The sequence below is a fragment of the Drosophila tropicalis genome, unplaced genomic scaffold (assembly GCF_018151085.1).
Source record: "Drosophila tropicalis isolate 14030-0801.00 unplaced genomic scaffold, ASM1815108v1 contig_694, whole genome shotgun sequence".
NCBI classification, from domain to species: Eukaryota; Metazoa; Arthropoda; class Insecta; order Diptera; family Drosophilidae; genus Drosophila; species Drosophila tropicalis.
Window position 1 is genome coordinate 2545412 of NW_027173176.1, and position 26341 is coordinate 2571752.

General features: G+C 37.1%; 2 protein-coding genes across 4 annotated transcripts in view; both read right to left on the bottom strand.

Annotated features, from left to right (window-relative positions):
- The window catches only part of LOC137579067 (heparan sulfate 2-O-sulfotransferase pipe-like), a 38455-nt gene extending 35454 nt beyond the window's left edge, over positions 1–3001 (bottom strand). For all 3 annotated transcript variants that reach the window (XM_068292752.1, XM_068292751.1, XM_068292753.1), the window contains exon 1: positions 2635–3001. In XM_068292752.1, coding sequence (XP_068148853.1) covers positions 2635–2723 — 89 coding nt within the window. In that variant the 5' untranslated portion in view covers positions 2724–3001. The remainder of the gene's footprint in view (positions 1–2634) is intronic.
- Positions 3002–8654: 5653 nt separating this feature from the next.
- The window catches only part of LOC137579375 (uncharacterized), a 55365-nt gene continuing 37678 nt past the window's right edge, over positions 8655–26341 (bottom strand). Inside the window, exons 10-14 of the mRNA XM_068293113.1 lie at positions 21229–21416; positions 16000–16656; positions 14236–15167; positions 12274–12653; positions 8655–10786 (exon numbers count right to left, since the gene is read on the bottom strand). Of these exons, the coding sequence (XP_068149214.1) occupies positions 10458–10786; positions 12274–12653; positions 14236–15167; positions 16000–16656; positions 21229–21416 (2486 nt within the window). The 3' untranslated portion in view covers positions 8655–10457. The remainder of the gene's footprint in view (positions 10787–12273; positions 12654–14235; positions 15168–15999; positions 16657–21228; positions 21417–26341) is intronic.

The following is a 26341-nucleotide window of genomic DNA, read 5'->3' on the forward strand; positions in this document are numbered from 1 at the left end:
TTTTGACCCTGCCGCTTCGGGAAGATTATGTAAAAGATCATGTAATATCTGTGTATTTGAATAAGTGTGTGTGCTCCCGTTTAATGGAAAAATGTTTAACAAAAACACTGAAAACAACAACCGAAACAACCGAAAAAAACAGCAAACACTATTTAACACAATCATGTGAAAAATTTGCAAAACTTTTATTTTTTGCCCAAAAATATCAAAACAGTAACTAAAAAAAGATAGCTTTCACTTGATTAAAAAAAACAGAAGGTGGGCGCATGTCAGGCGTATCTGCTTTTAAGGGGTGGAGTTGTTGTGGCCGTGGCTGGTCTCAAATGGGCTAAGGGAGATGGATGGGTATGGGATTGGGGTTGACTCTTCGTTACCATTTGCGAGAAATGATGGTGCATAATAGTAAATATTGATTGCTATGCGGGAATGTATTTTTATGGTAATGGTGTTGAGTGGGCCAACTGTGTAATCTACATGGTGTTGCTGGTTGCTGGGCAATCGCTTGTTGCCAAATTAGCGACTAGGACTATTGTCCAAATTTCCATAATTTTGCCGGCAAAGAAAGCTGACAAAAAAAGCGTCGAAAAAAGTGTTACAAATGCCCCCCTCCTCCACCATTCCCACCACTTCCCATAATCATCATCATCATCATCACCACATCATCGAAGTGTGTGTTAGTCATACATGAGAAGATCTTTCACCTTGACTCACTGTGAATTAAGGTAAAAGCGAAATGATGAGCTAGAGCAGTTCCCCACTCTTCTTTTTCTAACCACTACATACATAATCTGTTGAAATCTTTTATGAGCATAATTTCAGTCACGCTTCCCAATTTCGATTTAACCAATTTAATGCTTGTGCTAATTAAGGTGAGAGAATCCAGAGCAATTATATCTTATCTAATTTGATCTTAAGCATTTGATATGCGAACCAAAAGTGAAACGAAAATTTCGTTTTTCGTTTCAAATGAATTGTCCATGGAATTCAATTGGTTCAATGTTTGCTTCTTCATTGTCCCATTAATCACATATTCTCAATTTATATTGCATTATCGTTGGGAGGTTTGTCTGCCTTTAGCGTTAATTAATTACTTAATTAATATCAATTTGATAATTTAAATAAAAGAGAGACATGTGCAAATAGCATGCAATGTGTAATCCAATGCATCAATATTGCTTAAAATTAATTTCTATTATTATTATTATAATTTTTGCACATTATTTTATTATTATTTATATAATAACCACTAGCCGTGAGGCATTGATAGGCAATAATGGAAGAGAGAGGGCAAATTCGATTGGACATGACACATATTTTAATTTATGGCTATGTATTATCACAGGGTATATTCTAGTCGATGTTCTGCTTTATCTACACGTTGTTATTTTTTTTCATTATTATTTGGTATACATCATGTTGGCATATTAATTGAAAAATATATATGTGTAGAGCAGAGTATATATGGCAATTAAATTGCAATTAAATTTCGCACTGATTGAGAGTGGAAGTTGTCGGTCGGGGTTCTGGGATATGAATGCAAAATATAAGAGTTTCCTATTAAATTGTGAGAGTGGGTGACGACAAGTTGCCCAAAGATTTGTTTCTCACGACCCAGCCCAGCCTATGTAGAGCAGCACCTCACAGTATCACATACAATATCAACGCCTTTTTTCTCTCGAAAAATGAACCCAGGCCAGCCAATTAGTCCATGACATGTGTTTATTCAGTCTATCATTAGTTTACATCTGGCAAATGAATTCTTGTTGCAACATTTCGGTTTTGTTTCGCTCAAAATGCGAGCATTGCCCAATAACGGACGGATCTGAGCCATGTTGCTGGTGCTCTTGGTGGTGGTGGGCTCAGATCTTTTGGCCTAAACACCTTTTAATGGCTAAAATTGTTTTGAGGCAACCCGCAGACCACCATCAACTAATGAGCAGCGGTCAGGCATTCAGTCAGTCAGTCAGTTATTCAGTCAGTCAGCCAGCAACCGAGCTCCAAGCTCCAAAAGGCCAGAACAAAACAGTAAAAACTGCGGATAAAAAAAAAACAACAAGACAATTGAGAGCGAGGGGAAAACAAATGAAAAGAAGCATTTAGCTCGTTTAGCTACTCGAAATAGTTAAAGTTGAGGCCGTTTTTGTCCATAATTTTCTTTGGAAAGCCGCAGAAGTTTCTAAGAGATAAGTTTGGATTGACTTTAATATTCATAATTTTATAAGAATTTGAAAAATTTTAAATTACCCTCTATTCGCAGTCTCTAGCTACAAGTATGGAGAAGGTCCTAGTATTATATTAATCTATGAATCTACGAAAGTAATCCCAGTAATTAATGTTTTAAACTGAGACATCAATTTTAAGTGCTCTTTAATGGACTATCTTAATTTGGGTAACATTATTCTTCACTCAAATTTCATTGCTGAGTTAGTTTCTCTAAACTCTTTTGCTTGAGATTCAAAGAATTTATAGGGAAGTTACAAAAATAGGATTGAGTCGACAAAGAGCAAATGATTGTTAATAAATTATAGAGAAATGTAACTTTAGATCTGGCAATTGCATTTCCTCTGGACCAGATCAAGAGGCTGATGAAATTCGAACCATGTGGTAAGCAATTTGTTTAATGTGCTCACTTACCGCTTGGGATACGGGATACGCCGATACTTGAATGCATTTTCCACATCGCGTAGTTTCATTTTGTATGAACGATCGTTGTTTAAAGACATAAAAGCACTAAAAACACACAAATACCGAGCGACCTTATTTTTTGTAGTTGTCAAACTCTTAGTTATTCAATATTGATATATAAAGAACTTAAAAAAAAAGAAATGTTTTAAATATGTTCTTTGCACTTGTTTGTTTTTATTACATTTACATTTGGCGCTGTGTAAGTGTTTGTTTTTTTTTTTTTAACTGTTTTCCTTTTGCTAACGAAAACGGGGAAGGTGGGAAAAAAAAGTATAAAAAATTAGCTGAGCTTGAGGCTGAGACGTCTGGAGCTCACAACGTTCGCGTCTTGACTGAATGTTCCTGGCATCATTTGGCCCCCTTTTTGGCCGACTTGAAGTTAACCAAGTCAACGGCGGCTGCGCACGAAGCCACCAGCACCAGCAGCAGCAGCAGCGGCAGCAGAGTCCAAGACGAAGAACAAGTCGGCTGGCGGCTGCTTGAAGCCAACTCAGTTGCTTGTTACGTTTTCAGTTACCGCTGTATTATTTGCTTTCTACCTTTTCTTTTTGCTCTCCATCACACACACACACACCATATTTTCTCTCTCTATCTCTCTCTCTTTCCCTCTCTCTCGCTCTCTGGTGTGTTTGTGTCTCACCTGTATTGTGTTCAGCGGTTTTGGACGCGACTGTAGTTGTATAGCATTTGCTTTTGGTAACATTAATCCACTTTTTTCATATTTATTTAGGTCGCCGATGTTTGAACATATTGTGTCTTTGAAATATCGAAAAAAGATATACCCATGTCTATAAATGTTTATATATACATATTTCAGTTTGTTAGGTATTAGACAGCTGATTAAATACATTCAAAAACTGAATGACAATCGAATATTTTAGGCTTATTGAAACAGTTGGGAACTGTTCTAGGTCGATATTACGTTCTTCCACCACGTTGGCATGTTCCTGGCTGGCTTACATAAGCCAAAAGAAAAATATAATAATAATTATAATCATAACAATAACAACACAAATTTAAAATTTTAAATTTCCAACCAAGACCAAGAAAAACAGGTTTACCTTTGACCAAAACTTGACCTTACCGGCTTCTTCTTCTTATCAAATCCATTCGACTCCATCAATTAGGTAGTAAGCCGGCCGTGCATAAATTATAGAAATCTATATATATGTACATATGTATATGTATATACATAGTTCTTTTTTCTGGTTTCTCTAATGTTGGATTAAGAGGTTGAAAGTTCTTTACCAAAAGCTGGTTTTCGGATTTCTATGGCATCGGTATTGATGTTGAGATTGAGTGGGGTAAACTCTATTGCCAAAAAGCACATTGACCCTCAGATGATTGTACTGATGACCATCAACTTGGCGGCAACGTGAGCAATAAAAGTCTATGTACGTACACAATGAGGCCCGGCATTTAGTTAGTTGGTGTAGTTTCCGCCCTCCGCCCTCATGATGTGACACACACATTATATGGCGTCTGACGGCTGTGCCAAAACAATAATACTTTCACACCACACTCTTTCTACCTAGGTCCATAAAAAAATCGCTGATTTTTTATATAAATACATATATGTAAATTGTCTTTAAATACATTTTTTTTCTTCTTTTGCAACAAGCTGAAAATTCGTGTAAATTTCTTGATAAAAAAAACTGCAAAAATGTCAACGTCAACGAAAAAAATTGCAGAGAAAAGGTGGCGGCATGTCATGTGCCGATTGTTTGAGTACGTAAAACACGGTGATAATAATCATTTTCAGCACCCCGTCATATTTGTTGAAAAGTACACTAAAAGAAAATTCAAAGAATCTTTCAAAACAACAACGACTAAGCTGCTAATCTAAGTAAAGTTTTCACTGAAAATTTCATGAGATAAATGTAATTTCAATGCCCTTTAAAAACTTCGAAACTGGTAAAAACGAAAAATTCAATTAGCCTTTCAAAAATTTGAATAGGATTGAAAAAGGAATGATTCAAAGAAATAAAATTTAAAACTTCTGGGTTAAATATTTATCAAACCTTTGGCCTATACCCTCGATTTTGTCAAAGACTGAGAGGCTTAAAATCTTTAAATTTGTTCTTTATAAGCAATACAAAATGTTATATACTACTTTTTATTAGAGTATGTATATTGAAAACTAGTGTAATGCAATTATTTTCAATTCAATTATTTCTCCAGGTGCACATAAACGAAGGAAAAATAATGAGCGGTTTGCATAAGAAATAGAAAAATATGCTGTATTTGCATATTGCATATTTCAAATTGCCTGATTAATGATGATTATGAGTTTTGATATCGATTTCATTTCTTCCATGTCTGCAAGTAACTACTTTGTGTGTCTGTTTGAGTTTGCCTTTCTTTTTTTTTTTTTTAAACGCAATTCGTTTTTAAATTAATTAAGTAGACCTAATAGCTGCTTATGTATAACAATAATAGGTGTACTTGTTGGCATGTCGATCATATTTAGTAGAAAATAATACAAAAACGTTTAGCATAGAGTACTTTAATGTACTCACCATAGGACGTCCTATTGTTTTGGAATATTGGGACGATGTCAGTATATTTTGCTTTCTTTATGTTGTTGTTAGCGTTGCTGTTGCAATTGCAATTGCCGTTTGTTGTTATTATTCTTCAGTGAACTGGCAACTCAATGGTAAACAATATCAATTGGCTCTAGGTGCAAAAACATATGTACATATGTATGTATGTATGTATGTGCATACATACATATAGAGTACACTACTGTATATGTATGTGCCAATTTTGGGTAATGTCCACACGAATTGCCAGTTGAATGGTGCGGAATACGGTTAGGCTAAAATATTGACTAAATTTTGGTATGAATTAAAAAAAATGATAAAGGTTCTTGATCGTTGTTTTTGGAATCGCTTATTTGTTGCCTTTTAAAATTAAGAAGATATCCCTTAGTCGATGCATTGCCAATGCAGACACTCGAACTGGCAAAATAAGCAATGTGGCAGCTCCGTTCAATCCTGGGGGGCATTAACTACTTTCGTGTGGAGGCAACAGTCCATGAAAGAGAAGGCCCAATATAAAGCGGCCCTTCATATTCGGCTCAATGGCAAGAGCGACCCCAACCAACCCAAAATGGAGCTTACCGACTCTCCCCGAACAAAACATTGAAGAGGACCGCAAACACTTTGCTGAGTAGCCGCAAATGTGGGTGTGGGGCAGATACATAGTGAGAGGGTGCCAAGCTGGTAGTATTCGAGAGAACCCGCATTCTGTTTGAATGGCCGAAGGCGCAAAACAAGACAGGTACTTACGATGCACCACTAAGGCTACTGATTGGCAAATGTTCCAATGCCCTGAGTCTCGTTCTGTAAATCAACAGGATGGCTAAAGGGACCAAACAAACGTTTCTTCTTTTAAATTGAAACATAAAAGAAATATACATACAACTAAGAGAGTAATTATCATTTAAGTTGTCTTCTTTCAATGTTTCATTTATTTCAATTTCTGTTTAATTACAAAAACGGTGGCCAACGTAGAATTTCATTAGTTTCGGGCATTTCGTTTCCAAAGGACACTGTGCGCCAGCCTTAGTGTAAAATAAATAAATAATGAAGAGGATATTTGAATCGATCTTAAGTGTTCTCGAAGATAGTTAAATACAAACCTCCAGGAAGAAGACTACGATTTAGGCTTCATCTCTTCATCTTTGTTTTCTGATATTTCGTTGGCCTCACACTGGAGCTCACACCGTTCAGGATATGCCAAAAATGTGTGAAATTGTCTTATGAATGAAAGTGAACTTTGTATTCTGGGTTTTGCCCCCTTCTACAACAGGGGGATTGACGTGTTGATTCCATCCCCCAAAAAAATTCCAGAAAACTAACTTGGCACCGAATTCCAATTAAACACATTAGACACATTCTTTTTTGTTTAATTTTTAAATTTTTGCTTAAAGTTCTTTTTGCTTTTCTTATTATTTTATTTGTTTTTTTTTTTTTTTTTTTTTGTTTGTTGTTGTTTTAATTGTCTTGTATTTCAATACATACTCGTTTCATCTATTTGATTCAGTGCGTCATTATTTAAAGTTTGGTTTTTTTCCATATATATGTACTTATGTATATATACATATAAATGTATATATATGTATATATGTATAATAATACCTCTGTATAAATATTTCTGTGTATGCTGCTCTTTTGTTCTTTGTTTCTTTCTTTCTTTTATTCTTTTCTTTCATTCCATCTTGCCTCTTTTCCCCAATTTAATTTTTGTTTCTTTGCTTGTTGTTGTTTTTTATATCATATACAAGTGAAACTTACTTAACTATAAAAGAAACTCAAAATTTATGAGCAAAAGAACAGAATTTGGAGTTTTTGTTGTTATCTTTTTTAAGTTTTATTTTTTTTTTTTTTTGGTTTTTCTCGTTTTCTTATTTGTTTTTAATATGCGTAAACTGTACGCAGTTTTGCTATTTACACAGCTGCCCATATTTTATGATTATTTATTAACTCTCACACACTTTTTGTTTTTTCCAAAAAAAAAAAAAAAAAAAGTATTTCAAATAAATTACATGCAGTGTTTTATGATCTGTCATAATTCAATTTTATTTTTGGGTTTCATTTTTTTTTCACTCTCTCATACACACAAAAATACACAAGCACACCATCATATACATACACACACAGTTGGGTTACAATTTTCCCCATTTTCCAGTTCCGAACTTTCCGATGGTTCGCTATGTGAGTCCGACAACTCGTGGGAAAAAATAACAGAAACGCATTTGAAATATTGCTCGATTCGATTCCTACGTTTTATATCGATAGCTAACTTAATAGGTCAGCATAGAAGAAAGCAAATTAAAGTCGGTCTATCTATGTATCTACATTTTATATGTATGTATGTTTGTATCTGGATGTCTGCCATATGTCGGAATCTGGCAAATCGGCCATAATAATTTTGAGTAAAAACTATTTGACATTTACTTAAAACCTTTCTTTTTATTCACATCGGACAACAAATAAGTAGCTCTATGAAATGATTGAAAGTTCGTTTTGTGGTGATCTCTCTTTTTCGAAATTAGTGACAGTGATGCAATTATCGGCCAATCCATGGGCTTTCTTTCCATATATATTATTGATATTATTAATTTTACCTCATATATATATATATCATCATATTATATATGCATGTGTATGGGTACCTATGTAAAATATTATATTCTATAAATATTTATATATAAAGTTCCTTTGCTTCATATTCCTAGTTGGGGGGAGAGCGTAAGAGATTTTCATGTACATATATCCTTTCAAGATTGAAATCGAACAAACCACTACAATTATAATGCAGCTTCGGAAAACATATTTGATTAGCTTTATTTAAAAAAATATATGTTTTACATCAGACAACTTTATTAAATAACCCCTAAAGGATTTTGGCATCGGAAATGAATGGGACAAGGATGACGTATTCCAATTTAGTTGGTCTAGAACTTTGGAAGGATATATTAACTTCGTTGCTACGAAGTTACTTAATCATATTCTCATTGGAAAAAAAAAAAATGTTTACAAAGTGCACCTAATCTTATTTTGGCTATGAGATTATTTTTGCTATCAAAAATGCAACAAAAATTGTTTCATTGAATTCTCTAAATTTTTTGTTAATTTGTTTACATATGTATGTATGTATTTGTGGACACACATATATACATACATAAGTACATGTTTTTTTGTTTCATATATTTTACATTTCCCTACTGTTCCAATGGTTTATAGTAATCTCATAAGGTTCATCAAGAGGCGATTAACTGAGCTGTTCCCCCTTTTTTTTTTTTTTTTTTTTTTTTTATTAGAAATCCGATCATTTAGTTAACCAAGTCTTGAGATATCATTGGAGACTTTAAATTTATTTCAAAATTGTTTTATTTCTTCTAATTATTAGAGCCTATAAAAAAAAAAATGTATGTTTAGTTATACTTGTCTTAGCGTTTTAAATTTTGGTTTCTTGTTTTGGGGGTTTTTTTTTTTTGGTATCGTAATGCTAAAAACATTTGATTGTTTATATGTTTGGGGGGTTAGTTTATGGGCTATGGCTTATAGATCGAGGCATACTATTTGATCTTCCTTAATTTTGTATTTAATGTTTTCTTTTTTGTTGTCTTAATGTTTTCTTTACAATTACTTTTGAAATAACATTGGGAACTGTTTGATTGATTGGATAATCGTTTTGTTTTGTTTTTTTTCTTTCGTGGTTTTACGTTTTTGCTACTTAATAAATTCTAATTGTGTGGTAAAAAATGAAATTTTAAACAGTTTGCAATGAATATATTTACAAATAAATAACAACCGAAGACATTTTATGGCAGTTTTCCTTCTTTTTATCCCCCTTTAATTTAATGTTTTCTTTCCTTTTTTGTTTTTGTTTTTGTATGCATTTTAGTTGTATTTCTTTGGTTTTTTTGTTGTATGTTTTTTTTTGTTGGTTTTAGTTTGAATGGATAATGGGAAAATTCAAAAGTTTTTTGTGTGTATGTGAGTGTGTGTGTGTTTTGAAATCTACTTAGTTCCTGTTAAGTTGTATAACTATATATGAATTAATAACAATTGTTGTTGTGTTTGTATAATAAACCACTATGTGATGTTGTTGTTTTTTTTTTCCTTTTTTTTTTTGGTTGTTGTTGCTGCAAATGTGTGTGTGCAAAGTGCTTAAACTAGACTAGATTAGATACTTATCGGCTAAAATGTTCAGTTTAAATGCTTAGACCTCATCTCTATAGTGTTCAACATTTAAATTCAGTATGTGCTTGTCAATATAGATCACAACACTGTCGAGATTTTTAACTTGCCTCATGCCATGCGTTTCATTTCCGTTTGCTCCTTGAAAAAGAAATCGCAGCTTTTGTCCTGTTTTTAATAAGATTTTCTTTTCTCTTATATTTCTCTTTTTTTTTGTTGCTTGTTTTTGATTGTTATATTTGAATAACCTTATAAGATAATGCCAAACTGCCTTTTGCCCTCTCATTCTGTGCTCATTTCATTTAATTTTTTTTTGGTTTTTTGGTTTTTTGTTTTTTTTTTATACAATTAAATTGTAATTTATGATTTTATAGTTGTTGCAATCAATTGCCTAACGTATGTAACTGAATTCTGGGTGCGAATTATGTGTGCTATATACCATTTTTGTTGTTTTGTTGTTGTTGTTGTTTGTTTGTTTATTGATCAATCTATGTATGTATGTTATGTATGTATGTATTTAGTATTAAAGGTACCTAATTTACAATAGTTTTTGCCGCTTCATTTTGAAGATAACTTTTTTAAAAGAAAGAAAAATTTTAATTGAATGTAAAAGAATTTACCGAAAATATATATATACAGAGTCTAGCCAGTTTTTTTTTAGGGTATATGTAATCCAAATTTTGGATTAAACTCTTTTGGGGAGTACTTTTTTTCTATAGTTTTGTTATTGTTGTTGTTGTTTAAAACCCAATTGCTTACACGTACATACATACATATATGTATATACATATGTATATATATCTACTTTTGTTCTATCTTACCTTTTGCTGGCGTTTCTCACATCTAATCATTTCTCATATCAATTTAATTCTCTGTCTGTTTAGTCCCAGCATAAGCGTTTACAAAAAAATTCCACTCCACTTATTAATTAGTTCATCAAGTCCTTCAAAATCTCCAGTTTAGTTGCAATCCCTGCTCTTGATCTAACCCACAGCCGGCTTCAACATATCACACAGTGGTCTCCCGATCCACATGTATATACTCGACCGGCTGTAGTCCGTGTCAGGAGGCTGGATCGATGAATAATGCATCCTTCTTAAAATCACCCTTCTTGAGAGTGCCAATACTGGCAGCAGACACATTGCCATTGCTGGCACCATTTATAAAGCCGACACCAACACCGCCCATTCCGCCGCCTCCACCGCCCTTTTGCACCACCGACTTTTTCCTCTTACGCATTAGACCAAACATACAGAATATGAGGCATGCTGTCAAAGCGGCAGCAATGCATCCAAGGGCGGCAAACACGCCGCCAGGTAATTCAAGTAACTTTCGAGCAGTGCCACATTCCTCTTCCGATTCATCAAAGCCGCTGGGGCAGTTGTGATGACCTATAAACAGAAAAAGAGAAAGAAAGATGGAATGAAAACCCATAGAGAGCAAGAGAAATAGCAAAACAGAAAGGAGATCAGAACATTGATTGAAAAATTGTGATGCAGATGCAGTGGCCAGCCGCCGCTGCATCAAATTGAAAGCTCTTCCAGGCAAAGCATAGCCACAGTGTGACACTTCAGTGGCCCCAAAAGCTTGTTTAATGCCCTGACTCTTGCGGTTAACCATCTAAAGCGCCCAGATGCAGACGCGACTGGTTGCACATAAATAATTTCAGCTCTAAGAGCCAAAGTCCAGTCCAGCATTTATATATTTCCCCATAGAGCAGTATCGGGGTATATTGCATTACTTAACCCTTTTACCATATTATAAAACAGCAAGACTATAAACATTAATCGAATTTATGTATAGCCTTAGTTATTGTAACAACAGTCAACAGATCAACAGTCAGGAAGGAGGCTAATTTTGGTGGAATAAATTTATTTAGAAGACTGTCTTACTTACAAAGTTCGTTTCCTTGAGCGCTTTAAGAACCCCCATTTGCCAATTAGCTAATTAACTACAAATTTTAGCTAATTTTTTTCATATACTACATGACTGTAGAATGTAAACTAAACTAGTTTGTTTCACTAGTTTTTAAAAGTATGCAAAATGCAACTGAATGCGTAATTAGAGTTAATTCACTGTTGACATATCGACCCTTAGTATATTCAGTTTGTCGGGGTAATCAGGCCATGTTTATTTTTTCTTATCTTTGCCATTTTGGTTTTTTGTTTTGTAACTGAGGAGAGTATTTCAAGAGTCGCTTTTCTATACTCCGAGTCCAGGGACTGTCGTTTGTTGCAAGTGTCCTAAGTTCTTTTTTTTACTTGTTTTTTTTTTTTTTTTTGCCCGGTTTTCTCTTGCTTTACCCCTTGGTGGGTACCCTTTTGCTTTTGCAATCAAGTGCAGCTCAAATAAGTTTGGCAGCATCTGTTGCGGCTGTTTTGGAACTGAAACTGGAAGAGAATGCCGGCGACTGGGACAAACTTTTTTGTGCAAGACATTCTGGGGTTTTGCAGATGTGGGTTTGTCCACCGGGCAAGCAACTAACCAGCAAAAGCAACAGCAACGGCAACAGCTACAGCTTTCTGCAGATGTCAGAGAAACTTTGCCTGATTATAAAAACGTGCCCAGCTTGCATTGAAATTAACAGACAAGCGAGCAACCGCAATAAATAATCTGTTGCCTACTGCTAGGCGCAAGGAGCGTAACGAGTAAGTGGGGCTAGATAGTATGTATGTATGTAGGTATGTGTAAGTGTATGTGTATGTAGTAGGAGAAGGGACAGAAAAGAAGCGCCAACATCACGTACAAGGCTGGGGTAAAAAAAATAATGCAAAACAGTTGTAACGGTCCGAATGTAACAAGACGAATGATTGGTTGGCTGATAAAAACGTCAGTAGGCCTTAATCAGCTATCAGACATTGGAGCCTGGCCAACTTACCATCACACCAAAGACTGGCCGCAATGCATGCATCAATTTCAGGACATTTGGATTCGCAATCCGATTCCTTGGGATAAAAACCAAATTCGTTCAGAGTTTCGTTGGCCATTGCATTGGGTTGAGATGGTCCTTGGGCCTGCCCACTGGCACCAGCCACTCCGGCACTTCCAGTGCCCACAATTCCACCGCCACTGCCTCCCCCACTGGAGCTCGTTCTCGTTCCCGTTCCGGTGCCAATGCCCACGCTTGTGGTTACGCTTGTATTCACATGCAGGTCCAACTGCTGCAGTAGGGCATTCTGGGTGCGATGTATCTCAAGCCATGTGAAGGCTATATCGCCGGGCTCCTTGAGTATGGGCTCTAATACCAGGCTGATGGGTCTAGAATGAGATGATAGAAAGAGACACAATGATAGTAAGTAAACATGCACATAGAGTTGATAGACTTTAGATAACTAGCTAATACGTATGCAGTTGCTCCTGATTAGCCAATATGCAAAGCAAAAAAAAAGTCCAAAGAGGTCTACATGATGTGCCCCATCTGCAAACTTTACTCTTACAGTTTTCATAGTCCACAGGGGGTCTACAGGGTTTGTTTTTGTTTTTAAATGCCTATTGCAACAGTAGGTACATTGTTTACTAGACTACTCCACTTGAAATGAGCAATGGGATTTGTCTGTTGAATAATGTTTAAGCCAAGATATTTATTCAACCCATAGCTTAGGGCCTACAACGGGCCTGGGCTTAGTTCTGGACTTTTTACCACTGTGGAAAGTTCTGCCTTCTGTTTGCAGATAAAATTTAGAAACTCGACATGAAATAACCGTGCTACTGAAAGTACTTCAACTAGAGTCACAGTTTTAATACTCAATGAGTTCTATGTGCCAAGTATAATAAAAATAGCACAAAGTTCAGTTCAAAGCTAACTGTTGACTGATATAAATATACCAAAGTTCCTCATCAAATTGAATGGCATTCAGACAGTGAGAAAGCTTAAGACAACTGGCCATTGAGGATTCGTTTTCGTGGCACGCACCTTACACATAAATTCCCGTAATGTACCTACATACATAGTGCTTTACGTTATTTCCCACTACTGATGGCTTTTCCTCCTAAGCACACACACACAATGTTAATTTGCACATGTATGTACGAAGGTAGGTACTTGTATAGCTTATATCCGTTTCGCATGGCATTTAAATGTCTGATGGCCCTGTTTGTGTGTGTCTGTTTCTGGTCAGGACTTTGGGTTTTTGTATTCCCCTTTGCTCAAAGAGTATGCTAGAATTATCCTACATGGAATATGAGTAACAGATAGACAGTGGAATTTCCTGTATTCTAGTTTAACTTTCTCTGAAAATAGATCGTTGTCCCTTAGTTTTGGATTATGGAAAAATCGCTTGCAGATCTCTGAAGTATAACCTAATAATCTGCTTGGTTTTATGAAAAGCTTGTGTTGAGTTCCATCAAGTATTGACTCAATCTACTCTTTGACTTTGTACAGGGTATATTGTGGTTCGGCGTGAAACTTTATGTAAACATTGATTTATGTATGTATGTACAGGTGTGTGTGTGTGTATACATATATTCTTTTTGTTTGAGGCACAAGTTCTTCGCGCTCAATTTCCTGTACGTTTTGTGTTGTAATGTTGCTGTAGTCATTTCCTGTTATTGCATTTTAAAACAGAAGTTAATATTTTTTGTTTTTGCCTTACACAAGAGGAGAGGTATTTTAGAAGCTACACAATGAATGAAATACTGGAAAATTCGTTAGAAACTATTCAAGTATTCAAATGAAATGATGACGTTAAAAAATTGGGAAAAGAAACCTTTTTTTTTCCATTACAAGAATGAAATTAGAAGCGGTCTGAAACGTATTTATTTGATTAAATGGTTTCCCAGAACTATGATGAACAGAGTGTCTCTGTATTGATATGTGTATGGATTGTTAAGCATGACTTACTTGTTCATGAATAGTGGCTGTCCATTGGTCCAGTCTTCGGAGAATATATGCAATGATGTTGGCCTCGGCCCACTCTGGGCAGGACACACAACTCGCATGGGCTTAAGTGGTCGGCCCGAGTAGATTATAAAGCGATTTTTGGTATGGCAGCGCATGGCATCTTCCGAAGTGGGATCAACTGGCAGATAGGCGCCCCACGTTTGCACAAACAACGACCGCTCCGAGGATTGTGCTTCAATGTACCACGCTAATCCCTCACAGCTTGCGTCCTGGGTCTTTAATGGATATTTCAGATCATCTTCGCCGCCGGCTCCTTTAAGTTTTAACTGCTTGCGACAATCTGGTTGACGTTTAAACTCATACGATGCCGAGAAGAAGACATCGGCAAAATCTTCGGATATATTTAATCGACTCACGGTGAACGTGAGCTCCATGACACGTGAATGCGATTGGAAGGTCAATGGGGCATTGCTATACAAAGTGCTTGAGTTATCGCAAAAGCAGCCGAGTTGGATTTTCACATCCCTAAAGGGCACATCGTACAAACGCAACTCGGTTATGCGTCCCTCGGGATCCAGCTGATTGCAACGAGGTCGACCCGTATGCAAATCCGAATCCGTATTACAGGTAGTACCCTCACCAAAGGATACATTGTGCAGAACTAGCTTAACCCGCTCAGAGGTTCCAGCCTCGAAGCGATACAGACAGGTTATATTCTTTGCTCCGCCTCTGCCATAGAGAAAGACATTCCGTGGCACTTGTATGTTGCCTTTGCGTTTACGGAAGACACGCGAACAGAGTGGTGGAACTGGATCTTCACCACGACGACCTGGCCACGATTCGCCGCCTTGTTCCGTATCAACGAATTCATAGTTTAAAGCAAACTGTGCGGGAAACAGGGCGGTGCCCGTATGCGTATGGAACTCCAATTTCTATACGGGATGAGGGAGAGAGAGAGAGAGAGAGAAAGAGAGAGAAGAAAATAATAGAGAAGGCTTAGACTTTAATTTGGCATCAAAATATTTGCAGTTCATATTTGTCAACGACGTCGAAATGGTTAAGCTAGCTTATTGCGGTTGTCTGCCCCTGTGCCTGCCATATGTCCCTGTTCTCTCTGTTGCCTGCTGCCAGCTGCCTGCTGCCTGTTATCGTCCTTTTGCTCCTCGTCTCCCTGACTCTATTTGCCTTTACAAATTTGAATTTGGCGCTCGCCTTTGGGGCAAACTGCTCCATCTCTTCGTTATTTGTGCACGTCTGGCGAAGCAGTCGAGTGTTTAATTTGATTAATTTTGTCAAGTCTAGAGTAAATACGAAATTCACTGCATTCTGTTGGCTGTTGTTGGAGCCTTCAGGGCTGCCAAATTGGGAACTCAGGTAACTTCAGAACAGAAAGAAGCTAAACACAGAAAATTTCCGACAAACGATTTTCGTTTTTATCTTTTTTTTCTTTTTTTTTTTTTCTTGTTTGGCCTTTAACCAAAGGGGCCAGATTATTTTCATGGCAGATACAATATCTTTTAAAGTCTTTTGAGTTTAAGCATTGAGTTGGAATTCAATTAAAAACTAAATTTCAAAATATATTATCTGAGACACATATTTTAATGCCTTTAAAATTTCCCTTCTAATTGTTCTAAAAACTATTTAGTCTTTAATTTAATGGCTTACGTCATTTATAGGCAGTTTCTTTCCTAAATTGTGAACCGCTTACAGAAAGCACTGTAATCTCTCTATAAGTATGTATTAAAATGGAGTCTGTTTACTTACCAAATCTCTACCAGTGCTCACGTAACTTTCCAATGGACTACATGGTCTCTGCTTGTTGCCACCGATCAACGCACTGCCGCCCATTGCACTGCTACCAATGGCCGTGTGATCGCACAACTTTGGTGTCTCGTAATCGTAAATCTCGAGCATCAGACGCCTTTTGCCCTTGGAGCTTATCAATGCGACAGCATTATTCCTATCCGAACTGACAACGGCAGCTGCGGATGCACCATTTGTGTCCTTTGATGATTTTCCCGATGAAATAAAGTTGAGACTGTCCTTTACGCTATTTAATTGTTTATTACTACCGCCGCCACCACCTCCTCCTCCACCGCCTCCTCCTTGATAACCGCTGTATTTATTCTCTTGATTGAAGACACTCGACTGTGTCGGTCCATAGATATATGTGTCCACTGGATTCCAGGCATTATCAATATTGACGCGCAAATTGCGATTCAATTTCGGATTACTGGCACTATAGTAATAACTGCCATAATTACTTTGATTGAGTAGTGTTGGCTTGCCCCCATCCGCTGAGGAGGCAACAGGCGGTGGTGGTGGGGGCTGTCCAGTGGTAGAGCTGGTTGATTTTATTGGTACATATGTGCCATAACTGTCCCAGATACGTAGACGGGTTATCCAAGGAGGAAGATCGCTCTAAATAAAGACAGAGAGATGTAGAGAGGGAAATAGAGAGATGAAACTTTGTTTAATTCCCTTATTGATGATTTTTTTGTTTTCTTTTCTTTCTTTTAATTTTTATGCTCATTTTACGCGTTTTTCTATATGTATGTATATATGCAATAATGTGTGTGTAGTTTGTTTTGCTTTGTTTGTTCTATCAACTTTGTTAGTTTACATGTGCCCATACCCCTATTCCCCTATTCCCCTATTCCCTAACCAACATATATACATATGTATGTATGTATGTTAGTATGTACATGTTCTTCGTTGCATGTCATATTCAAATAGTTCCAAGTGTGAGTTATTTGTCTTTTCACGTTGTTCTTGTCACATTGTCTACATGTTCCTTTGCTTTTTCTTCGGGTTGTTTTGTTATTTGCAGGCATTAAATATTTTCACTAGACGCCTCCTGTTTATCCTTTTATTTTTCTGTTATTGTTGTCTCTTTTTCGCTTTCCCTAGGCTCTCTCTGATTATTGTTGGCTGTGTTAATAATGGAAAAAGACAGCTGCAAACAGATGTGACCCAAAGGCACCAAGTCACATGTACAGTCATCACACATCACAGCTGTGCCATAGGAGAAAAGCTTAAAGATTGCCTCAGCTTTGCTATTTTGGTCGTGGTTTAACGAATCTGTGGCCAACCCTTTGTATTACCTCTTTAAGAATTAATATATGTATATATAGCAAAGCTTTTTAGTCGGTATCTCATACACAAAATTAGAATATATAAGAAAAGAAGTTCCAAGTTCCTTAACCTTTTACACATATCATAACACATTATTAGGGTAGCTCAAATATTTCAGTTAAACACGTTGCTCTCGAGCACCTTGCGGACAAGACACTGAAAGGTTCCTCTCAAGTGTTTGCTATCTAAGCGTATTCAAGTATTTTGTAGGGTGGCAATCTGAGGTCGTTGCTTTTAATTTGCAGGGAATATGTATAGCGTGTAGGGAAAAGGCAGATATGTATAAGTTTTTTTCGCTCAGCTTGAGTTACCCAAAATTAACCATGTAGATATAAGTTGATCTCGAGATTTGGCAAAAAATTTCTCAGAATGGTATATAATGCTTGATATTCAATTGAATTGATGTTGAAAGATTATCATACGGTAGAGTAACTGGAGGTCTGTATGATTTTGGACATCCTTTCGTTACTTCATTTTAACTCCTGGTTATTTCTTCATAGAATTTTCTTTTGTTTGCTTTGTGTCTTTTATTCGATGTATGTGTAAGACCTCAACTTTGAGCATGTTGAAATTTTCTCACCTGATACTTAAGAAGATAAATTTTTCAATATTATTCTTTGCACCAAGGTCATTCGCTGTCTAGACATAATCACACCCACTCACATCTCCCTATACAAGCATATATATATATATATGTTTGTGTACGTATATAGAAAGTCATCTAATTTATTTTTGAACAAGCTACTTGCATGTTAGTCTCAGTCTTCACATCCACTTGAAGAAATTGTTGTGCCAATTAATTTTGTGTTTTTTTTTTTTTTTTTTTTTTTGGGAGGGAAGATGATTGCAAAGACAAAGTCAAAGAAGAAGAGTTAAAGAACTCCTCCAGGACAGAGCTATCAACCCTTGCTCCATCACCAGGCACACACACACACACATACAAACACAATTGCTATTTCCTCTTTTAGCCAAACCGACACCCTACAGACCCCGTCCAACATAACCATCCGAACTCACTCCTGTTGCCGACCTACTCGGGCATTCTGTCTCCGTGTCAATTGCAGTTGCCTCACCTACACTTTTAAATTGCGAAAAATGAAAAGCTACCAGCAGAGCAATGCAAAAAAGAGAAGAAGCGAGAAAAAACAACTTAACTGTAGCACCAAGCACCACCGTTACCCCACCTCCTATAGTCCTGCTACTTTGGGCACCTCGCTCTCTCTCTATCTCTTTCACGCTTTCTGTACAAACAGGGGGAGCACAATAAAAAGTGACAGAATAAAAATATGTGTAAAATAAAACAGAACAACGAGAGAAAAGCGGCGGGGGCGGCATAGGACAGAGAAGCGGCAAATGCGGAGTGGTTTGAGGTGTGAGATGCTACGGTGTTGGGAGGGGTAGAGTAAGCGAGGTAAGCGGAAAGCAGAGCAAAAACAGTTCATGAATTTTGTAACAGCAGCACAGCGAGAACAAAAAAAAAACCAAAAAAAATACGAACAAGAAAAAACATATTTGACTAGAGAGTCCTGGCGCTGACATTGAGACACCCTGTTTTCAAGCAGAAACTTTAGAAATATCTATCCTCATTCTTATCATTTCGAAAATCACGAACTTCTAAGAAAATTTTTGAAACTTCTGTGGGTAGAAAATACTTTAATACTTGAAACTAAATTAAAACAAGAAGGCATACGAAAAGTTATAAATTTGTCGAAGACACTTAACACTTTTCCAGCCTATGGAATACTTTACGGGGCGAAGTTTACAGATCGGCCTATGACTTTACAAATTCATTTCTGAGTATAATGTGGTTTAGATCTATGTCTTGTGATCTTAATATTCCCCCACATTACAGTCCGAGTACAGGGTATAAAAAACAACAACGATTCGCATCGGCGGCAGGTATATACATATGTACATACATACATCTGGGTTAAGGAGCAGACGGAACGGGCGGCTATTGTAGGGTGGGGTGGAATTGAAACGTGGGCAATACGATTTTTTTTGCTTTTCTCTCAGTTACCAAAAAACAAGCATTACAAACAAGTGAATGGAAATTCTTTTTAAACAAACTTTTTAAATTAAGAAGCAAATATAAAAAAACTCCTAAACAAACCATGAACGCTGCTGAATAATGCTGAGTGAGTGTGGCCGGACGGCAGCTCCGTGACCAGGAGGAATATCAAGAAGTGGAGTATGTGGATGATGGTTTCAAATTACTGGGTCGTGCGATGACATTTATGGTCTCAAGTACTTATGACTTATGAAATTTAGGTATTTTAATCTTTTGAAATCAAAGATCGACGAGGAAATTTAAATTTGAAGCGTATACAGAATAGAGACGAAGATAATAGACTTCGAGAGAGTTACTTTTTTTCAGAATGCCGTTGAATGAAGAACTTTCAAAGTTGCCAAGTAACTGGAAATGACACAATGGCACACCAGAGTCCAAGTAGAAGTTGAAGTAGTGGCGAATCGATACACAAAATGTGCCAAGGTGGGCCAAGATGATGACGTTGATGTACAAAGTGCACTCACTGTATTCAAGTGGCAAAAGCAGGCAGAAAAAATGCTGCACACCAGCTGCTAACAAACAGTCCAAGTGGCTTAACTGCATGAAGTGTACAAACGATAGACTGATCGTTCCCTTATGACTGATTAGTCAAAAAGGAGCACTGAAGACGGGCTCTATTTTTCTCCGTTTCGTGTTGGCCAATTCATATCAGCCATATATAGTTTGGACAACCAACGAGAAACTTTGGAATTATTTTGCTTCTTCTTGCATTGTTAAACAATGAAGTGCTTTTCCGTTGATATTGAGGAAAGTGTACAAACATAGATGGAATTAAGTGCCGGCCTCTGGCACTACATGGTCTAGTGTGGGGTTTCGGTTTGTCAGTGTCACCAGGGACACTTTAAAAGAGGCAACTTGAAAGCCTTAATGTATTGTTGAGATAAAAGTTAAAATCCTCCACTGACCAGAATTCCATTTAGTGTGTGCTGAGTGCTCACTGACCTAAACATCTGCTATAGTCGAGCTCCCTTCCCCTTCATCTTTTTCGCCATATCCCCAGTAATCCCCAGCTACCGACCGACCAAGTCACCGACCCACCAACCCACGGAACGACTGAGTCACTACCTTGACACATAATTTACAGGCCGTTGGGCAGGCGTCGGTGTTGGCATCGGTAGCGGCAGCGGCGGCGGCAACGGCAACGGCTCAGTGTTAGCAACGCACATTAAGAATGCACCAGAATGACGATGACTAGAACAGAGACAGAGAATGCTAGGGAGAGAGAGAAAGACTAGGACAGATATATGGATATAAAGATGCAGGCATCCATCTCTAGCTCTATTGTTTGGACACATTTCAAGCATTATTATTGCCAGTGTCGCATTCTGACGCAGTTTCTTAGCATCTAAAATTGCCCTTTGTGTCAAACATTCCATTTCATCCCATTCCTTAGGCTCGAGAAGTGAGCCAACAGTTTCACTTAATTGTATAAATTGTATTGTATTGTATGTGTATGGCTTTTGCGACATTTTTAATTGGCATTCATACAGTTATATGTATGTGTGTATGTATACAACAAATGCAAAAATAAAAGTCATGCCGATGGCATAGACGCATAGCATTTAAAACACACACACACAATGGCAGCCTCCCACATACACACACACACTCAATTGCATAACGACTTCTTCTTCCCATCAACGATTACTCAGTGCATCATCTTCTTCTCCTTCTCCTTCACCTCCACCTAAATACATACATAAATTTTATGCAAACTATAAACGATTGTTGTTACAATTGTAGAGAGTGGGGAGCCACACCCCACGCCCCTCACATCGTTTACTCACCCGGCCCAATGTATTGTTGTCGTGTATCGCCTGCTGCAGTATCTGCAGATTGTAGCTGGTGAACGATAACCAAATCAGGTCACCAGGATATCCGTGAAAGTGGTACGTGCATGTTGTATTTGGCGGAAGCGTGTGACGCGGACTCACAATGCGTCCCATACGGCCGCGGCGAGAGAATAGCACATCATCTGTAATATAAATACAACAACGACGGGGGGAAAAAAAAGAGAGAGAGAGAGAGAGAGAAAAAAATGAGATAGTGTGAAAGAGAGACTGAGATTAAATACAGTTAACAACAGTTATATAAAGTTACTATTTTACTTTTCCGCCTCGTCTCGCCTGGCTCGACTGACTGCCATCCTGACAGTCTGCCTTCCTGCCTTCCTGCTCAACGCGTTTTTTAATATGCTTTGAGAGAATGTTGTATAACAAACGGCTTACATGCGATTTAGGTTCATTTACAAATATATTGAGATTCTTTTTTTTCTGTTTTGTTCTTTTTTACATATACCCTGAATTGGTTTCAATCAACTGGTCGTTCATCCCTTTTTTATGTTTATCACTATATCTGTTAATTTAAATCCAATTCCCCTCAATGATATACTCCAAATCGTATAATATTTAAAACTTGAGGGCACCCTGGCATCAAACCAGTTTCATAATCATAACACAAATTAGCAATTTACTATATTTCGGACAAGTGAGAATAAAAAGTCAAGCTAAAGTACCCACTTATCGAAAGCTCACTTCGTAAGATGCTATCAACAAGGCTATATAGTACAGACTCCTTAAAATTTAGTGAAACTCTGCTTTATTAGAAAACCGCAAATATATATGTATGTATATCTGTATATATTGATTCCCTCTAAGAATCTGTTGAAAATTTGCAGCTCACCCGCTGCTTAGCTTGAATTAAAGTTGTCAAAAAAGGCCTAGAGGGAAGGAACCCAAATAAAAGGCAGGCACAACGAACATGTTTGGAAACTTTTACTTCAAGTGACAAATTAAAAAAGGCAAAACGAGGGAGGGAGAGAGAGAGAAAAGGCAAAACCGATGAGGAATGAGAAGCAGCAACAAACAACAAACATTTGGTGTTTCAAAAATCATTGGCATGGTGGGAGACTCCACAAGTAAGAGGCAATGCGGAGTCACTTTGAAGTGCTGCTGCTGGTGCTGATCGATACAAAGGCAACAATCGTTAACGGTATCAATGCTGACACCTGAGTTTTTGAGATGCCTGAAGCAAGAATGGGGCATTTTCGACCCATTGAAAGAGCGAGAGTGACAGAGTGAGATGATAAATAAGATTGTGGCACCATTTACTTTACACTACAAAGTGACCAAACTCGTTACTACTCAATCTAGACCACAATGTGAATGAGTGACAGGAGATTTGAATTTAATTGAGAATTCGTGAGTGTTTAGGCATTCATAATTTATTTAGATACAGGGCATTCTCAAAGTCGGCACCCAAAAGTGTCTTGCAGGCCTCGCTTGCTTTTCTAACTGTTGCGACAGTTTTTGAAGTTGCCAAGTTGCTGTGAGTTTTGATGTGGCACATCGAGTGGTAGACGACAACTAAAAGTTCCAGCTGCGCCACCGGACAAAAGTTGCCAACTGACTGAGCGGGTTGATTTTAGTTGCGTTGGGTTTGCGTTAAGTTGAATTGAGTTGAGGTGGAGAATGTTGAGCCTCTCTGCCTTAGTATCTGCCTCTTGCTGTAGGAAACTAAAGTTGAATCATGTGTGCGTGTGTGTGTGTGTATGTGTGAATCTGTGTACGTAGTATATGAGCATTACGAGTTCGTTTTTCTTTTACTATTCTACTTCTATGGTTCTCGTTCTCCATTTCATTCAGATTCTCCCTTTATGTCTATACTATGTACCGGCTAATACATTTTTATGAGCTTTTTATTGTCACAATGCGCTGCTTGTGCCACATAAATGACATATATGAGTAGACAGAGATGGAGACGACGACGACGACAACGACAACGGCGACAGTGAGAGACTAAGATGAAGCAAATACCTCACAGAGTGCTCGCACTTAACGACTTAAATATAGAAATGGGGCAAAACCAAAACATTGTCTACATTTTGCGGCCAAAAACTTTACCCACTTACCACATTTAGTCAGGCACACGTACTCGATCAAGATAGGGGAACGATTGCCGCCCACTCTAACCACAAAAATATTGTGCCAAAAAAGGGTCTAGCATAAAATGATTTTTCGTTATTTGATTTTCAATTGAATTTCCATTTCGCTTTTAATTTACTTGAGAGGGCAATAGCCATATGGATCGTTGGTTGGGTCCCTTGTGGACATAATTGTGGGGGTCAAATGCCAACATACACACACATGCACACACATATAGATATGCATAAATTGAATTAGCATCGAATGCCACAGCATTTATTTAAATAAAAGCATTTCTAAACTAAAATAAATATCAACAGAACAGATTTCAAAATTCAACGCTAAATTGTAAATGCAAATGCCACCTAAAATGCACATGCACAAACACACACACACACACAAATATTCCTGCATCTGAAATTCATTGACTCAATTCGGAATACCAAACAAATATTTTTGGTCAATAAAATCAGTGTGCATAACGTCTCATTAAGTCATCATGCTAAAGTCTCAAAAAAAAAAAAGATAGAAAAAACAACAACTGAATCGTATGTTATTTGGTTTTTAATTTTCTTCTAAACTTAAGATGGTTTTGTATTTCTTTAATCGCTGACTAATTAAATAGTACAGGTTTTGATTATATGCTTTACATTTTGAATCATTAAGGCATTTGGCTAATTGATTGCGCTAAATTGAAATAAAATATTTCAAACCAAATAAAACGCCCGAAGTAAACGATTCTCCCAAAAGTTCGATCTCTTCCTAGCTTACAAAATTGACAGGCATAAACCAATATTTATTTATTATAGACAATAAATCCATTTTCAACGATATATGATTGTACCTATGTGTATGTGTATATATTAATCCATGTCATTCTTGATTTTGGACAAAATTTTTGGGATTTGTGCGCTGTAATGGCCAGTTCTCTGGAGTGGATCAGGCATGGGTGTCTATCTACGTTTAGTTCTAAATGTAGCAAAATTTTGCTAATTGTTTAAATGCGTTAAATTTAATGTAGCATGAAATGAGAATAAACAAACAGTCAAATAGGGCGAACGAAAATGAGTCGTAGAAGGGGGAGGATAGTAGGGACGAAGTATTTTCACCCTCTTGCTGTAGGCCAATTTCAATTTAATTTGCACGGCCTGGCAAATCGAAAACAACAGCATAAACAAACCCGTGAGAGCCGTGAGAAGGTAGAGGAAGCCGTGGGTGGGGTTGGGAGGTAGACCAGTTGAAGGACACTAATCAGCTCTCAACCGCCCCCAACTTTGCTGGGCAATCAATAAAAATAACACCCCATAATTTAATGTCCGAATTGAGTTGCGCACACAATTGCCGGACTACATTTTGTGGTTCTCGATGCTCGATGCTATGCTCCATGGTTGGTTTTTCCCCTCCATAACAAAAGCCGTTCCATCTGTACACTAATACTCGTAATAAATTGCAAAAATAACAATTTTATTGCCAGCCTTGCGGTTTGGCTATATACATATTTAGGTATGTGTGTATGTGTGTGTACTTTCAGCCCACCTGCCACCCATTTCATCACTATCCAGCTACCATTTCCCTTTAGGGTCCACGCACTTTTTGCTCACCCAACCAACACACACACATATACACACGAACACTCTATTGCTGCGGTTCTCTCGATAGTCACACTTTATGGCCAACTGATAAGCATATTATTATTGTTGCAGCTATTACAGGTTCGCTTCGAATCGCCATCTCATTTCGTTCTCACTGGCTCTAACTCCCATACCTTTTGAATTATTTCTGCCGTCATCGAACCAAAATTTATTACAGCCAACTCAGAGTCAGGTGGTGGCAAGTGGCAGGTTCTACCTATTTTGGGCACTGATTTTGGTTAACTAATTCGCAGGCTGTGATTACATTACAAACACACACACACACGCATACACACCGAAAATTTCGATGGATATTTCACTACGTAATGCCAAAGTCACACAAGCACTTGACTGGCCTTCAATATGAAACATTTCGTCTGACCCTTTTTTCAGCAAGGTTATAATTAAACGATGTGCTCGAATTCGGATAGAAATTCTGTAGGAATTCTGCAGGAAAAACCCATCCAACCCACATTGTCGATTGGTGTTTCGGGTTTCGGGTTCATTTGAATACAATATCCATGAGTTGGAACCTTTTGTTTCCATTTCATTGCACTAATCGACGTGTTAAATTGTGGGGAATCAATAAATTCAAGGGGCCAAAAGTTATGTACATACATACATATGTATTCCTCGGTCTTTCGATGGGTTCGACTTGACTTGATGAAGACAGATATTCAAATTGAAATGTGAAATTGTGAAATAGAAATGTCAGCTTGCTGACTTGTAATATCCGAGGCAGAGAGAGATATGACATCAAAATGCAATTCATTTGGTTAAATAAGTACACTTGGATCTTGTGTCATGTAAATAACACAACAGAAATGTGCGCAATCGGAAAATAATAAAATTTCAATGCAAAAAGAATTGTACTCTAGTGAATAACTGTAATGCGATGCGTAAGCAATCAATAGCCCAGGCACTTAATACCGATCGACGAATAGGCGACCCACTTGAAAATCGCTCTCTCTCTCTCTCTTCACAATGATGTTGTGATTTTATTTACATAAAAATTTCTAGTTCAAGTATTTGACATATATACAAATAAAAATTCCTTTCAAATGTTTGTGTTTACAATGTAAGTTAGAGAAAACAATACAATTAGAGGCACTACATAACTCAATCTACTTGAAATAACCATCAATTGTTTAAATTTCTAAGAACATTAGTTAATTGAACACAAAAACTAACTTAAACAATAACATAAGATAACTCTTTGTGAAGGAAATAATCTATAATCCATATAAAAGCAAATTTTCGTATATGCTTAATGGAAAATTGAAATTTTGTTCTTTGCTACTTCGTTATGCGTGATAATCGCAGGGAAAATGTAAATAATCTTCTGA